At 46.3% G+C, this 14,787-nt stretch overlaps 1 protein-coding gene across 1 annotated transcript in view; it reads left to right on the top strand.

Annotated features, from left to right (window-relative positions):
• Nucleotides 1-8,619, top strand: part of TGM2 (transglutaminase 2) — a 68,512-nt gene extending 59,893 nt beyond the window's left edge. Inside the window, exons 10-13 of the mRNA XM_039368191.1 lie at nt 941-1,210; nt 3,875-4,035; nt 5,032-5,168; nt 7,984-8,619. Coding sequence (XP_039224125.1) covers nt 941-1,210; nt 3,875-4,035; nt 5,032-5,168; nt 7,984-8,140 — 725 coding nt within the window. The 3' untranslated portion in view covers nt 8,141-8,619. The remainder of the gene's footprint in view (nt 1-940; nt 1,211-3,874; nt 4,036-5,031; nt 5,169-7,983) is intronic.
• The last annotated feature ends 6,168 nt before the right edge of the window (nt 8,620-14,787 follow it).

Below are 14,787 nucleotides of genomic sequence, written 5' to 3'. Positions count from 1 at the left end.
CCCAAGTATTTGTAGTAATCTTCCTCATCCAGACTCTTAATGTTATTTTCGTGGGGCATCTTGATTCCTTCAGTTTTCACTATTTTTCCTTGTTTGATAGTACGTGTGGCACATTTGTCCAAGCCAAACTCCATTACAATATCTTGGCTATATATACGGACAGTGTTGAGCAGCGATTCTATTTCAGATGATGTTTTTCCATACAGCTTCAGATCATCCATATAAAGGAGGTGGGATAGTCTGGAAGATGTTTTTGATGTTTGATAGCCATGTCCTGAGTTATTCAGTATTGTTGACAGAGGAAACAGTGCAATAACAAATAGTAATGGTGATAATGAATCTCCTTGAAATATTCCTCTCTTGATATTAACCTCTCCCAGCCTCTCACCATTGATCTGCAACTGTGTCTTCCATTGTGCCATCCATCTTTGCACAAATTTTCTGATGTTTCTACTGACTCCTGTTATTTCTAGGCACTTGATTATCCAATCATGTGGCAGAGAGTCAAATGCCTTTTTGTAGTCAATCCATGCCACATTCAGGTTGGTCTTCCTTCTCTTGCAGTTTTCTAAGATCATTTTGTCTATTAGGAGTTGATCTTGTGCAGCCAGAATTAGTCCCTTGGTCTCTTTCTTCAACTTTCCTGCTCTTAGCCACTGCCAGGTTATTATCTGCTTTCCCAGTTATTTTTTTTAATGTACTGGCCATGTAGTGCTTTGTCTTCCCATGCCTCTATTCTGTTCTTCATTTGGTCTTTATTATTATTATTGTTGTTGTTGTTGTTGTTGTTGTTGTTGTTGTTATAGTGTGCAGAGTTTCTTCAGAAATAAGTGGGGTTTTGCAGCATTCCTCCTATGCAGGTGGAGGGAGAGGAGCTGCCCTCTGGGTACCCCCCAAAAAGGACATTTTTCAGCGTTCTCTGCCCGTCTTTTTCCTGCAGACTCGGAGGAGGAGAGAGCCAGCTTCGACAAGGCGAAACACGAGAAGACCCAGACCCCACAGGAGGAAGGCTTGGCCCTCAAGATCAAGGCTTCCGAGGGGATGAACAACGGATGTGACTTCGATGTCTTTGTGGTCGTCAACAACAACACGCCCGAGGAATGCCTCTGCCAGCTGAGGATTTCGGCCGCCACCACCAGCTACAACGGGGAGCTGGGCCCCGAGTGCGCGTGCAAGGACCTGTTGAATATCAACATGGAGCCCCACGGAGGTAGTGTCCGAAGAACAATTGGGGGTTCCAAATTACGAGCCAGGGCTGTGCAAGGATGCTTCAAAATGAAACCCAGACAGCTGTGAGGAAAGAAGAATTATTGATTCCCCAAAGCAAAGAGATTTGCCTGGAGGGGGAAGGCAGCTGCAGAGAAATGGAGCCTAGAGAGATTGTTTTATAGGGGGGCTTGTCTTTGGTGTGGGTCTTGAGGGGTGTGGAAGTGTGTACGTGCTGGTTCTAGGGAGACACTTGAGGGGCGTGTGTACGTGTTGACCCAGAGAACAGGTCAATTAGGGGGTTGGACTAGATCATCTCCAAGGTCCCTTCCAACTTTATCATTGTTATTATAACCCCCGGCTCAAGCAGGAGACCCTATACCATTTCAGACAAATGGCTGCCCAGTCTCTTCTTGACAATCTCCAGGGATGGAGCCACCACAACTTCTGGAGACAAGCAGTTCCACTGGTTAATTGTTCTCCCTGTCAGGAAGTTTCCACTTAGTTCCAGGTTGCTTCTCTCCTTGATTGGTTTCCATCTGTTGCTTCTTGTCCTGCCTTCAGGCGCTTTGGAGAATAGCTTGACTCGCTCAGCAGGGCAGAGACAGCCTGGACAATTCCTACTGGCTTTGGAAAGCCAATAGAATTAGACTCTATTCAAGAGAGTCTCTTCTATTGGCTTTCAAAAGCCAATAGAATAAAAGGGAGGAGCACAGCTAAGGAAAAGGGGGAAAAAATGGCGGACTGCGTTGTTTGGCGACCCCCGTGAAATGGCCGTTCGACCCCAAATGGGGTCCCGACCCACAGGTGGAGAACCACTGGTCTGGATGAAGCTTGCGTTTGAAGCACAAATTCTGCAGAAAGATGGTGGAATCAAAAGCTGGAGGAACCAGGAGGGAGGCTCTGCGTGAGGCTGTTCCTTTGCGCTCTCTCTTTCTCTCTCTGTCTTTCTCTCCAGGAAAAATGACGTGTTTTTTTCCATAGCTGGGAAGGGCTCTGAAGGCCCCCAAGGAGAGCTCAGATCTTCCAGCCCGGAGCTATTTTTGGATTTAGGTAGAACTCCCGCCTCAGATTGACCTCCACAAGTTAAATGGGTTGCATCTAAAACTCCTCTGCAGCAGATTTAATTGATCAAACATGTTAAGGAGGAGGACTGGGTCCCTGAAGGAAGAAACCCAACGGAGCTTTTTTCTGATTGAAATCCATGGGTTTTGCCAGCGACTCCCCGACCTCCGTCCTTTCTGCGTTTTTCATGACCCCGGCCTTCTCTCTTCGTTCTCTTGGCTTCAAAGAGAGAAGCAACCTGGAATTAAGGAGAAACTTCCTGACAGTGAGGACAATGAACCAGTGGAACAGCTGGACACCAGAAATCGTGGGTGCCCCATCACTGGAGGTTTTTAAGAAGAGACTGGACAGTCACCTGTCTGAGATGGTATAGGTCAGGAGTAGGCGACCTTGGCTCTTTTATGACTGGTGGACTTCAACTCCCAGAATTCCTGAGTCAGCCTGGCTCAGCTTGGAAACTCTCCCTTTCCCCTCAGCGTGGCTGGCTCAGGAATTCTGGGAGTTGAAGTCCACCAGTCATAAAAGAGCCCAGGTCGCCTACTCCTGGTATAGGTTCTCCTGCTTGAGCAGGGGGCTGGACTAGAAGACCTCCAAGGTCCCTTCCAGCTCTATTCTATTCTATGCTATGCTATGCTATTCTATTCTATTCTTATTTCTAATTCTATTCTTATTTCTAATTCTATTCTATTCTATTCTTATTTCTAATTCTATTCTTATTTCTAATTCTATTCTATTCTATTCTTATTTCTAATTCTATTCTATTCTATTCTGTTCTTATTTCTAATTCTATTCTATTCTGTTCTTATTTCTAATTCTATTCTTATTTCTAATTCTATTCTATTCTTATTTCTAATTCTATTCTATTCTATTCTGTTCTTATTTCTAATTCTATTCTTATTTCTAATTCTATTCTATTCTTATTTCTAATTCTATTCTATTCTGTTCTTTTCTAATTCTATTCTTATTTCTAATTCTATTCTTATTTCTAATTCTATTCTATTCTTATTTCTAATTTTATTCTAATTTCTAATTCTATTCTTATTTCTAATTCTCTTCTCTTCTCTTCTCTTCTCTTCTATTCTATTCTATTCTATTCTATTCTATTCTATTCTATTCTATTCTATTCTGTATTTCTATTCCAGACTTCGTTTGGAATCCGGCAGTGTCTAAACTGAATAAATTTAATTAAATGGCCATGGTGGAAAAATATAAGACGATGGCCAGAACGTGACCATCGAAATGCCACCCTTTGCATAGGCAACATTATTATTTTTTATAGGTTGTCCTTGACTTACGACCACAACGGAGCCCAAAATTTCCGTTGCTAAGCGAGACATTTGTTCAGTGAGTTTTGCCTCATTTTACGACCTTCCTTGCCACAGTCGAAGTCCACAGTTCTTAAAGTAGCCAAAGTTGGACACTTCTGGTCTAAATGAAGCAAAGAGCCCATTAATGCATCGTAGCACAAACTCCACAAATATCCAACGCATCAAAACATAAAATGAAAGACATTATCTCTGTGAAAGTCCAACGACACACAACCTTTCCAGAGCCAAAAGAGAGCCGGATTCTGACCATGCTCCCTCCGTGTTTCCCCCTGCAGAAAAGACGGTCCCCCTGCGGATCCCCTACGAGAAGTACGGCAGCTGCCTCACCCCGGACAACATGATCAAAGTCACGGCTGTGCTGCAGCAGTACGAGAACCAGAAGATCCTCCTCGCGGTGCGGGACTTCCACGTCAAGAACCCCGACATCAAAATCCGGGTGAGGCGATTTGGGGGGAAGGGGCGGGAGGGTCCCTTGGACAAGGAGAAGGAAAGGGGGGCAAGGGGATTAGGGTGGGGTCACTGGTGGGGCGGCTGGAATAACCTTTGGGGTGGCTCAGAGCTCTCGGCCATCTCTATCTATCTATCTATCTCCATCTCTATCCATCCACCTACCTACCTACCTACCTCTCTCTCTCTAATTATCCACCTCTATCGCTCTCTATCTCTATCACTCTCTCTCTCGCTATCTCTCTATCTCCATCTATATCTATCCATCCATCTACCTACCTATCTCTCGCTCTCTTTCTCTATCTATCTATCTATCTATCTATCTATCTATCTATCTATCTATCTATCTATCTCCATCTCTATCTATCCATCCATCCATCCATCCATCCACCCAACCACCCACCTACCTACCTACCTACCTATCTATCTATCTATCTATCTATCTATCTACCTTCTATCTATCTCCATCTCTATCCATCCATCCATCCACCTACCTACCTACCTACCTCTCTCTCTCTCTAACTATCTATATCTATCGCTCTCTATCTCTATCACTCTCTATCTCTCGCTATCTATCTTCCATCTCTATCTATCCATCCATCTACCTACCTACCTATCTCTCTCTATCTATCTATCTGTCTATCTATCTATCTCCATCTCTATCTATCCATCCATCCATCTACCTACCTCTCTCTCTCTCTCTCTCTATTTATTTATCTATCTCCATCTCTATCCATCCATCCATCTATCCATCCATCCATCCATCTACCTACCTACCTACCTACCTACCTATCTATCTCTATCCATCCATCTACCTACCTACCTACCTACCTACCTACCTACCTACCTACCTACCTCTATCTATCCATCCATCCATCTATTCATCTACCCATCCATCCATATCTATCTATCTCTATCCACAAGTCTTAAAGTTGCCAAGTCTGAAGACCCCGGGTCAGTAACTTCTCCTCTTTCTGACCTGCAGATTTTGGGCGAGCCGATGCAGAAGCGCAAACTGGTGGCTGAGCTGACCCTGTCCAACCCCCTCCCCACCGCCCTGACCGGCTGCGTCTTCACCATGGAGGGGGCTGGACTGACCGGAGGGCAGAAAACGCAGCAGCTGTAAGTGTGACAGGAGGGTGCTAGAACCAGCAAAGGCAGCTGGTTCCTTCCAGGAAAATCATTGGGGTGGGCTCAAATGTCATTAAAAAACAAAACAAACTAAACTAAACTAAACTAAACTAAACTAATAAAATAAAACAAAACAAAACAAAACAAAACAAAATAAAATAAAATAAAATAAAATAAAATAAAATAATAAAAGAAAAGAAATAGTAAATGAAATAATGAAATGAGATGAAATAAATTATCTAAACTAAAATAAAATAATGAAATGAAATGAAATAATGAAATGAAATGAAATGAAATGAAGGAAATGAAGGAAATAAAATAAAATAAAATATAGAATATAAATTAAAATAAAATATAAAAAATAATAAAATCAAATTATGATTGGCCACGGTCCCGTCGAAATTAATTGGACTTTTGTACACAGTAACCCCTTGACTTATGACCACAGCTGAGCCCCAGAGTTCTGCCGCTAAACGAGACATTTTATGACAGCTGTTCAGGGCAGCACTGCAGTTCTTAAGGTCAGTTCACCCGGCTTTCCCCATTGACTTTGCTTGATCAAAAAGTCCCAAAAGGGGGATCATGTGACACTGGGGACACTGCAACCGTCATAAGTATGAATCAGTTGCCCATCGCCTGAATTTTGATCACATGACCACGGGAGGCTGCAACGGTCAGAAGTGTGAAAAATGGCCGTCACTCACTTTTTTCAGTGATGTCATAACTTTGAACGGTCACTAAATGATCTGTTCTAAGTCGAGGACTAGGTGCATTGGTTGAATTATCAAGCGGCCACTTGGTCGCAGAGAGTTGTCCCATTCCGGAGGTCGTAGGAGGGTTTCCCAAAGATGCTTTTTCAAGAGAACTGGAATATCTTGTTTTTTTTCCTTTGAAGTCGTTTCGCTTCTCCTCCCAGAAGCTTCTTCAGGTTCTGACCGGATGGCGAGGAATGGGAGGATTTATACTCCTTGCAGACAGCTGGTCCTTTGCATTCCTTTTAGAGGGTCGTTGAGGCCACTGGGAGCTTGACCTATGTCCTCAGGGTCACCTGAGTGGTGCAAATGGATGGGGAGCCTTCCTGGAACTGCTGAAGGGACCGTGTTGTAGACTGGAGATGGATAATGTTGTATTCTCCCCCCCCCCCCCCGTTGAGAGAGGACTGTTCAGTTTTGGCCAAGATGGCCTCTTTGACTCCTCTTATATCTATAGCAAAATTGAACCGCTCTCTCTCAACAGAGAGTGGGGGGAGACACAACATCATCTATCTCCACAACACGGTCCTTTCAGCAGTTCCAAGAAGGCTCCACATCCATTTGCACTACTCAGACGATCCTGAAGACACAGATAAACCTCCAGGTGGCCTCAAGGACTCTCTTAAAGGAATGCAAAGGAGCAGCTTTCTGCAAGGAGTATAAATCCTTCCCTTCCCCACCATCCGGTCAGAACCAGAGGAAGCTTCTGGGATGAGAAGGGAAACGTCTTCCAAGAAACAATAGTTGGAAACTGACCAAAGAGAGAAGCAACCTGGAATTAAGGAGAAACTTCCTGACAGTGCAGACAATTAACCAGTGGGACAGTTTGCCACCAGAAGTTGTGGGTGCTCCAACACTGGAGGTTTTCAAGAAGAGACTGGACAGTGACTTGTCTGAGATGGTATAGGGTCTCCTGCTTGAGCAAGGGGCTGGACTAGAAGATCTCCAAAGTCCCTTCCAGCTCTATTCTGTTCTATTCTAGTCTATTCCATTCCACTCCACTCCACTCCACTCCACTCTACATAATAATAATAATAATAATAATAATAATAATAATAATAATAAAAGTTGGAAGGGACCTTGGAGGTCATCTAGTCCAACCCCTGCTCAGGCAGGAAACCCTATACCATTTCAGACAAATGGCTGTCCAGTCTATTCTAACCCATAATTCTATTCTATTCTATTCTATTCTATTCTATTCTATTCTATTCTATTCTATTCTATTCTATTCTATTAATTCCATTCTACTCTAATCCAGATTCTATTCTGTTCTGTTCTGTTCTATTCTAGTCTATTCTAGTCTATTCTGTATTTATTCTATTCTGTTCTGTTCTATTCTGTTCTTTTCTGTTCTATTCTATTCTGTTCTGTTCTGTATTTATTCTGTATCTATTCCAGTGGTTCTCAACCTTTTTAATGCCGCGACCCCCAACCGGTCGTAAGTCGAGGACTACTCAACTGGTGCAGCACCGTTTGCAGACTGGGACTTTTGGTGGGCTCAGCAGGGTAGAGACAGCCTGGACAATTCCTATTGGCTTTTGAAAGCCAATAGAATTAGACTCTATTCAAGAGAGTCTATTCTATTGGCTTTCAAAAGCCAATAGAATAAAAGGGAGTAGCACAGCTAAGGAAAAAGGGAAAAAAATGGCGGACTGCATTGTTTGGCGACCCCCGTGAAATGGTTGTTTGACCCCAAATGGGGTCCCGACCCACAGGTTGAGAACCACTGCTCTATTCTATTCTATTCTGTATTTATTCTACTCTACTCTACTCTACTCTACTCTACTCTACTCTACTCTACTCTACTCTACTCTACTCTACTCCTCTACTCTACCCCATAATTCTATTCTATTCTATTCCAAAAACGAGAAAGTCCAAATGCCTCTTGAAAAAGCACCTTTGGGACAACCACGTCCTGCACGACGGAGAATCTCCATAGCCATTTAGAAGGAGGGGGTGTTGGAGATAGACCAGGGAAGCAGGGAGACACCCCCCAGCACCCCAAAACTGAGGCAGGCCCCCCGCTTGACCTCTGCTTTTCCCTCCTGCTCCAGGGAGACCCCCGTCGAGCCTGGGGAGGAAGCCAAAGTAATGGTGGACTTCGTGCCCCAACAGTTCGGCCTGCGGAAGCTGGTGGTGGATTTTGAAAGCGACCAGCTGAAGGGGGTGAAGGGCTACCGGAACGTCATCATCGCCCCCCTGCGCAAATAGAGCCAGGAGCCCCCCCCCAACCAAAAAGCCAAACAAGTCCAGGAGCGCCTCCCCCCCCCTCCAGATGCCCTGTGTGTGTCTCTTTCTACCTGCACCTCCGGCTACACCCGCCTTCCAGATGCTTCTTTGCTCCTGCCATCACCAAAGACCGGCCCCATCCCACAGCTGGTTGGGGGGCACCCCAAATCCTAGAGTTGGCGTGGCTGCAATTGGGGAGGGGGTGGCGATCCTTGACTCGGGATGCGTGCGTGCAGGAGAACCACCCCTGTAGGATGTGACTTCTGGGGGTGTCCCAGACTCCCCCCCCCAGATCCTCATTTTGTGGGTCCTTTTGATCCTGTTAGGATGTTTGCCATCAATTCTGGTTGCCTGGGATGTTGGGACAGGAGGTCAGGCTGAAGGAGAGGGGGTGTCCCATGTTGGCCACTTTAAAAGACTAGTGGACTTCAACTTTAAGACTGGTGGACTTCAACTCCCAGAATTCCCCAGCCAGCTTTGCTGGCTGGGGAATTCTGGGAGTTGAAGTCCACAGGGCTGAAAGTTGCCAAGGCTGGATGCTCCTCTTTAGGGAATTCCTGTCTAACTGTCCCCCCAACCATTGATGGCCTTTGAAAGCCTCCTGAGAAGGATCCAGAAATCTTCTCCAGGGGGAGACCCTCTGCTTCTCCCATCCTGTTGTCCCACCAGAGGTCAGAAGCTTCCAGAATGAACAGATCTCATGCCATCCCCCTGACGGGGCAGCCCATAGAAACAGGGGTGAGTTTGTTGGGGAGAACAAATCAGCCTTGGGCATTTGACTTTGGCCTCTCCCGTATTCCCCTGACGAGTTTTGGCTATGATGGGACACTCCCGGCATGCAAGATCTCCACCGTTGCTTGCATGACTCCATAGTCCCTAAGGCACTCCAATTGCTTATTGTTTAGAGGGCCGTTGGCTTTGCAGGGCCCGTCTTTTCTCAGAGCACGGAACCCCTGGCTTTCCTGCTGAACCATCTATGGATTTTCCCATGAGGACCTGATGGCTGATCTCTGATAGACCCTCAAGGACTCTTCTGGCACTTGGTCCACGAAGCACCAGCCTTTGGACCCTCTGCAGGCCACATTCCCCAGAAGCCACCTGGGCTAATCAGGGTTTCTCAACCTCGGCCACTGGAAGATGGGTGGACTTCAACTCCCAGCATTCCCAGCCAGACTAGTGTTTCTCAACCTCAGCTACTGGAAGATGGGTGGACTTCAGCTCCCAGCATTCCCCAGCCAGCATAATTCTGGGAGTTGAAGTCCACCTGTCTTCAGCTAGCCAAGTTGGACAAACGCTGAGTTAGAAAGATAGCAAGATCTCAAGAACATCGTTTTACGGGTGACTTCCACCCCTTACTTGGAAGAAGAGGAGAAATTTCTTGATTTTTGACATCCTGTGTCTCCTGGGGGGGGGAGGTGGTCCTTCCGCCCTTGGGAAGGACCTACAAGAATTGTGGAACTGAGCAGGGAGAGAAGAGGGCTAGGAAGCAGGACATCAGTTAACCATGGCTGGAGAACATCTTCTAAATCTTCCCCAAACTGACTACCAGAAAGAGTTTTTGAAAGAAGGAAGGCGCAGGGTCCAGACTCCTCCCTGAGACCCATGAAGGGGGTCCCTTTCTCTAAAGCACCAGATACGATCCAAAGACAGCAAACCCATGGAGGCTACAGGAGAGAGCCTTCAAAGACAAGCCAGCATCAAGTTGTGGCAGTTGGTTAGACTCTGCTTTGACGACCTTCAGACCCAAAGGGGCTTTTCCAGGAGGCAACTGGACATCCTTGTTTCTCCTTTGAAGACATTTCACTTCTCACCCTAGAAGCTTCTTCAGGTTCTGACTGGAGGTTGTGGAATGGAAGGACCCAGGGCCGAAAACATCCTGCAGCCAAGAAGGTCCCACCACTCAGCTGACCTTGAGGACACAGGTCAACCTCCAGGTGGCCTCAAGGACTCTCCAAAAGAAGGCAAAGGACCAGCTCTTTGCAAGGAGTATAAATCCTTCCCTTCCCCACCATCCGGTCAGAACCTGAGGAAGCTTCTGGGATGAGAAGCGAAATGTCTTCAAAGAAAAATGGGGAAGTCCAGGTGTCTCTTGAAAAAGCGTCTTTGGCCTGGATGGCCGAGAATCTCCATAGACGACTCTCTTCAGAGTTTTCCCCAAAGAACATCTGGAAGATGAGTGGCCTCCAATCCCAGAATTCCCCCTGGAGCCTCTGCAGCCCACATCCCCTGAAGCAACCTAGTTAGAGCAGTGTTTCTCCACCTGGGCCAATGGCAGCTTGAGGACGGTGGATTTCAACCTCCAGCATTCCGCTGCCAGCAAATCTTGGGAGCGGAATTCCACTCATCAAGTGACCCAAGTTTGTAAAAACGCTGGGTTTGGAGAGAGACAACAAGATCCCAGGAATCTAGTGTACTCTGGTGGCTGTCTGCTGCCAACAGCCATGCTGGATGGGGAACATGGAACAGGAGAAGGCAATGGAAAAGGGGTACCGACGTGGAGAGAAAGATATCTGCCTCCCTACGCACTCCCAAACCATTTCTGGACAAGACCAGGCTGGCTTTTTGGGGGAGCTGGTAGCCACTTGCTTTAAGGTGTGGCTTACACTGAATGCCAGCTGTTTGGGCTCCTGTGCTTTTCCAGGTGTGTTACTGCTTCTGAGTCAGCCCAGCATGCTTTTGCTCCTTTATCAAGGAAGGTGATTGGCAACCGTTCAGAAACACCTAGAGATGGGCAAGACAAGCACAAATGATGGATGGATATATAGATGAATAAATAGATGAGCCGAGGAGGTTAAGGAAGGGTAGCCAACTAAGAAGGACCAGTTCGGAAGGTCCAGACCAACCTTTTCCAGCTGTGGTGGTCTACAGGATGAGTAGAAGGTCAGGAACAGTTGGCTGACTAAGAAGGGCCAGTTGAGAAGGGCCAGACCAGTCTTTTCCAGCTGTGGTGGTCTACATGATGAGTAGAAGAAGTCAGGAACAGTTAGCTGACTAAGAAGGACAAGTTGAGAAGGTCCAGACCAGCCTTTTCCTGCTGTGGTGGTCTACAGGATGAGTTGAAGAGGCTAGGAACAGTTGGCCAACTTAAGAAGGACCAGTTGGGAAGGTCCACACCAGCCTTTTCCAGCTCTGGTGGTCTACAGAATGAGTAGAAGAGGTTAGGAACAGTTGGCCAAGTAAGAAAGACAAGTTGAGAAGGTCCAGGCCAGCCTTTTCCAGCTCTGGTAGTCTACAGGATGAGTGGAAGAGGTCAGGGATAGTTGGCTGACCAGTTGAGAAGATCCAGACCAGCCTTTTCCAGTGAGGTGGTCTTTAGCCATTCTTGTTAGCTGGAGTGGGGGAGAATGAGTCCAGCCCAAGCCACCTGGATTGTATCAAGTGGGGGATGAGCCTCTATGTCTCCACCTCCTCTGGGTTTCCAGGAACACGATGTCCCCTCATTCTGGGTGGTTGGTCAAGCCCAACCACGCTACCTTTTGACCCAAACTCTGGTGCTTTGTGCAGAGCTAACTTGGCCAGAAGCACTGGTTTCCAAGTCCTTGGCTGCTGTCCAGTCACACCCTGCTTCAAACGTATTTGTCCAGAGCTTCTCCAAGAGCACTTAGACAAGAGACGAGAGACAGATACAGTTTATAAGCCATCACCCGTTTCCTAACCTTGTAAGATGTTTACTCACAGTTGCAATCCTTCTGGGGCTAATCTCTTTCGCAAGGGACTGGTGGGAATGTATTTTGCAATCCCTCAATAAAAAGTTTACTTTTCACCTTGCAATTGTTTAGCTTTCTTTTGTTCAGCCAACGTTTCCATGGCTCCCTGCTATCAACAGCTGTGCTGGGTGGGGATTCTGGGCACCCACACCCAGCAGCTCTATCAAGGAAGCTTCCTGATAGCCTTCAAGGGCAGCTCCTTGGAGGTCATTCTGCAGCAATCCAGTTGCCATGGCTCCTCTGAATTAGGAAGAGGAGGTGGAGAATTATGGAGTTCTTGATGCTCTCTGAGCTTGGTGGTTTTCTTGCAGATGTTTTATGATCCAACTAGGGAATACTATCAGTGCTAGAAGGGAGAGGAGGAGGAGGAGGAGGAGGAGGAGGAGGGGAGGGCGGAGCTTGAGGAGGAAGAGGAATAGAGGGGGGAGGGGCAGGAGGAAGAGGAGGAGGACTGTGGGGTCCTGGGTGCTCTCTGAGCTGGGTGGTTTTCTTGCAGACGTTTCATGACCCAAATAGGGAACACCATCAGTGCTAGAAGGGAGTGGGAATTGCAGAGAGGAGGAGGAGGAGGAGGAGGAGAACTGTGGAGTCCCTGGTGCTCTCTGAGCTGGGTGCTTTTCTTGCAGACGTTTCATGACCCAACTAGGGAACATCATCAGAAGTGAGAGGAGGAGGAGGAGGACGACGACAATGACGATGACAACAACTATGGAGTTCTTGATGCTCTCTGAGCTGGGTGGTTTTCTTGCAGATGTTTCATTACCCTAACTGGGTAACATCATCAGTGTTGGAAGGGAGGGGGGTTTGCAGAGTGGAGCAGAAGAAAGAGGAGGAGGAGAAGGATGTCGACAAGGACTGTGGGGTCCTTGGGGCTCTCTGAACTTTGTTGTTTTCTTGGAGATGTTTCATCACCCATCTAGGTAACATCATCAATGCTAGAGGGAATGTGGTTTATGGGGGAGAGGAAGACTGTGGGGTGCTTGGTGCTTTCTGAGCCAGGTTGTTTTCTTGCAGACATTTCACGACCCAACTAGGTGACATCATCATTGCTAGCAGGAAGAGGAGGAGGAGGAGGAGGAGGAGGAGGAGGAGGAGGAGGAGGAGGAGGAGGAGGAGGAGGAGGACAACGACAACGACAACGACTGTGGGGTGCTTGGTGCTCTCTGAGCCAGGCTGTTTTCTTGCAGACATTTCACGACCCAACTAGGTGACATCATCAGTGCTAGCAGGAAGAGGAGGAGGAGGAGGAGGAGGAGGAGGAGGAGGAGGAGAAGGAGGAGGAGGAGGACGACAATAACAACGACAACGATGATTGTGGGGTGCTTGGTGCTCTCTGAGCGAGGCTGTTTTCTTGCAGACATTTCACGATCCAACTAGGTGACATCTTGAAAGGTTGCGATATCTTCAAGAAAACAACCAAGCTCAGAGAATACCAAGAACTCCACATTGATAGCTTTGCCCTTCTGGATGCATTTGATCTGGAGGATACAGAGAGTAAATACTAAAAATCGATGGGCTTTCCTAACCTGATATTTAATTCAGTTGAGCCATGGTTGGCTGGTCTGGATGCAGCAGGTCTTCCCATTATTCTTGTTTTAATCAAGGTTGTATCCCCACACTTGGAACACTGCAGCCAATTTTGCTCACCATACTACAAAAAAGATGTTGAGAGTTTGGAAAAAGTTCAGAGAAGAGCAACTAAGAGGATCCAAGACCCGGAGACGAAAACATATGAAGCATGGCTGCAGAACTTGGGTTTGGCTAGTCTAGAGAAAAGAAGAAATAGGGGAGACATGACACCAGTGTTCCAGTATCTGAGGGGCTGCCCCAAAGAAGAGGAGGGGGTCAACTTATTCACCAAAGCACCAGAGGGAAGGATGAGAAACAATGGTTGGAAACTGACCAAAGAGAGAAACAACCTGGAATTAAGGAGAAATTTCCTGACAGGGAGGACAATTAACCAGTGAAACAGCTTGCCTCAAGAAATCATAGGCGCTCCATCACTGGAAGTTTTTATGAATAGACATTCACCTGTCTGAAATGGTATAGGGCAGTGGTGGCGAACCCATGGCACGGGTGCCAGAGGCGGCACTCAGAGCCCTTTCTGTGAGTACACACGCCCTCGCCCCAGTCCTAGGCCTTCAGCTGGGTTTTATAAACCCTTTTCGCTTTAGGCCTCTGCCGCCGTGTGCAAAAAAAAAAAAGGTTCAATCAATCAGTCAATTTCAACTTCTCACGGAAAAAAAAGATCTTGCAAAGTTGGAATTGATTGATTGAACTTTTTAGTCCCACCCAGTCTGCCGTTACCACAGCAGCCACGGCCACCCAATGGGCCACACCTACCCGGCGCCCGATGATGCATAAGTGTGTTTTGGGTTGCAGTTTGGGCACTCACACTCTAAAAGGCTCACCATCACTGGTATAGGTTCTCCTGCTTGATTAGGGGGTTGGACTAGAAGACCTCCAAGATCCCTTCCAGCTCCTATTCTATTCTATTCTATTCTATTCTATTCTATTCTATTCTATTCTATTCTATTCTATGCTATTCTGTAATTCTATTCTATTCCATTCCACAATCTATTCCATTCCACAACCCATTCCATTTCATTCCCCATTCTATTCTATTCTATTCTATTCTATTCTATTCTATTCTATATTCCATTCTATATTCTATTCTATTTTATTCTATTCTATATTCTATTCTATATTCTATTCTATTCTATATTCTATTCTATTCTATTCTATTCTATTCTATTCTATTCTATTCTATATTCTCTTCTATATTCTCTTCCATTCTATTCTATTCTATTCTATATTCTATTCTATATTCTATTCTATATTCTATTCTATATTCTATTCTATTCTGTATGACCCACTTGATGGTTGGCCTCGGTTTCCCCAAAAAAGCCTCGGCAGAGGGGG

This window comes from Crotalus tigris, unplaced genomic scaffold, assembly GCF_016545835.1.
Source record: "Crotalus tigris isolate CLP2741 ecotype Arizona unplaced genomic scaffold, ASM1654583v1 scf7180000020719.984301794:720406, whole genome shotgun sequence".
NCBI classification, from domain to species: Eukaryota; Metazoa; Chordata; class Lepidosauria; order Squamata; family Viperidae; genus Crotalus; species Crotalus tigris.
Note: the sequence above shows the minus strand (reverse complement) of the source record. Positions and strands in the feature narration are given on the sequence as shown.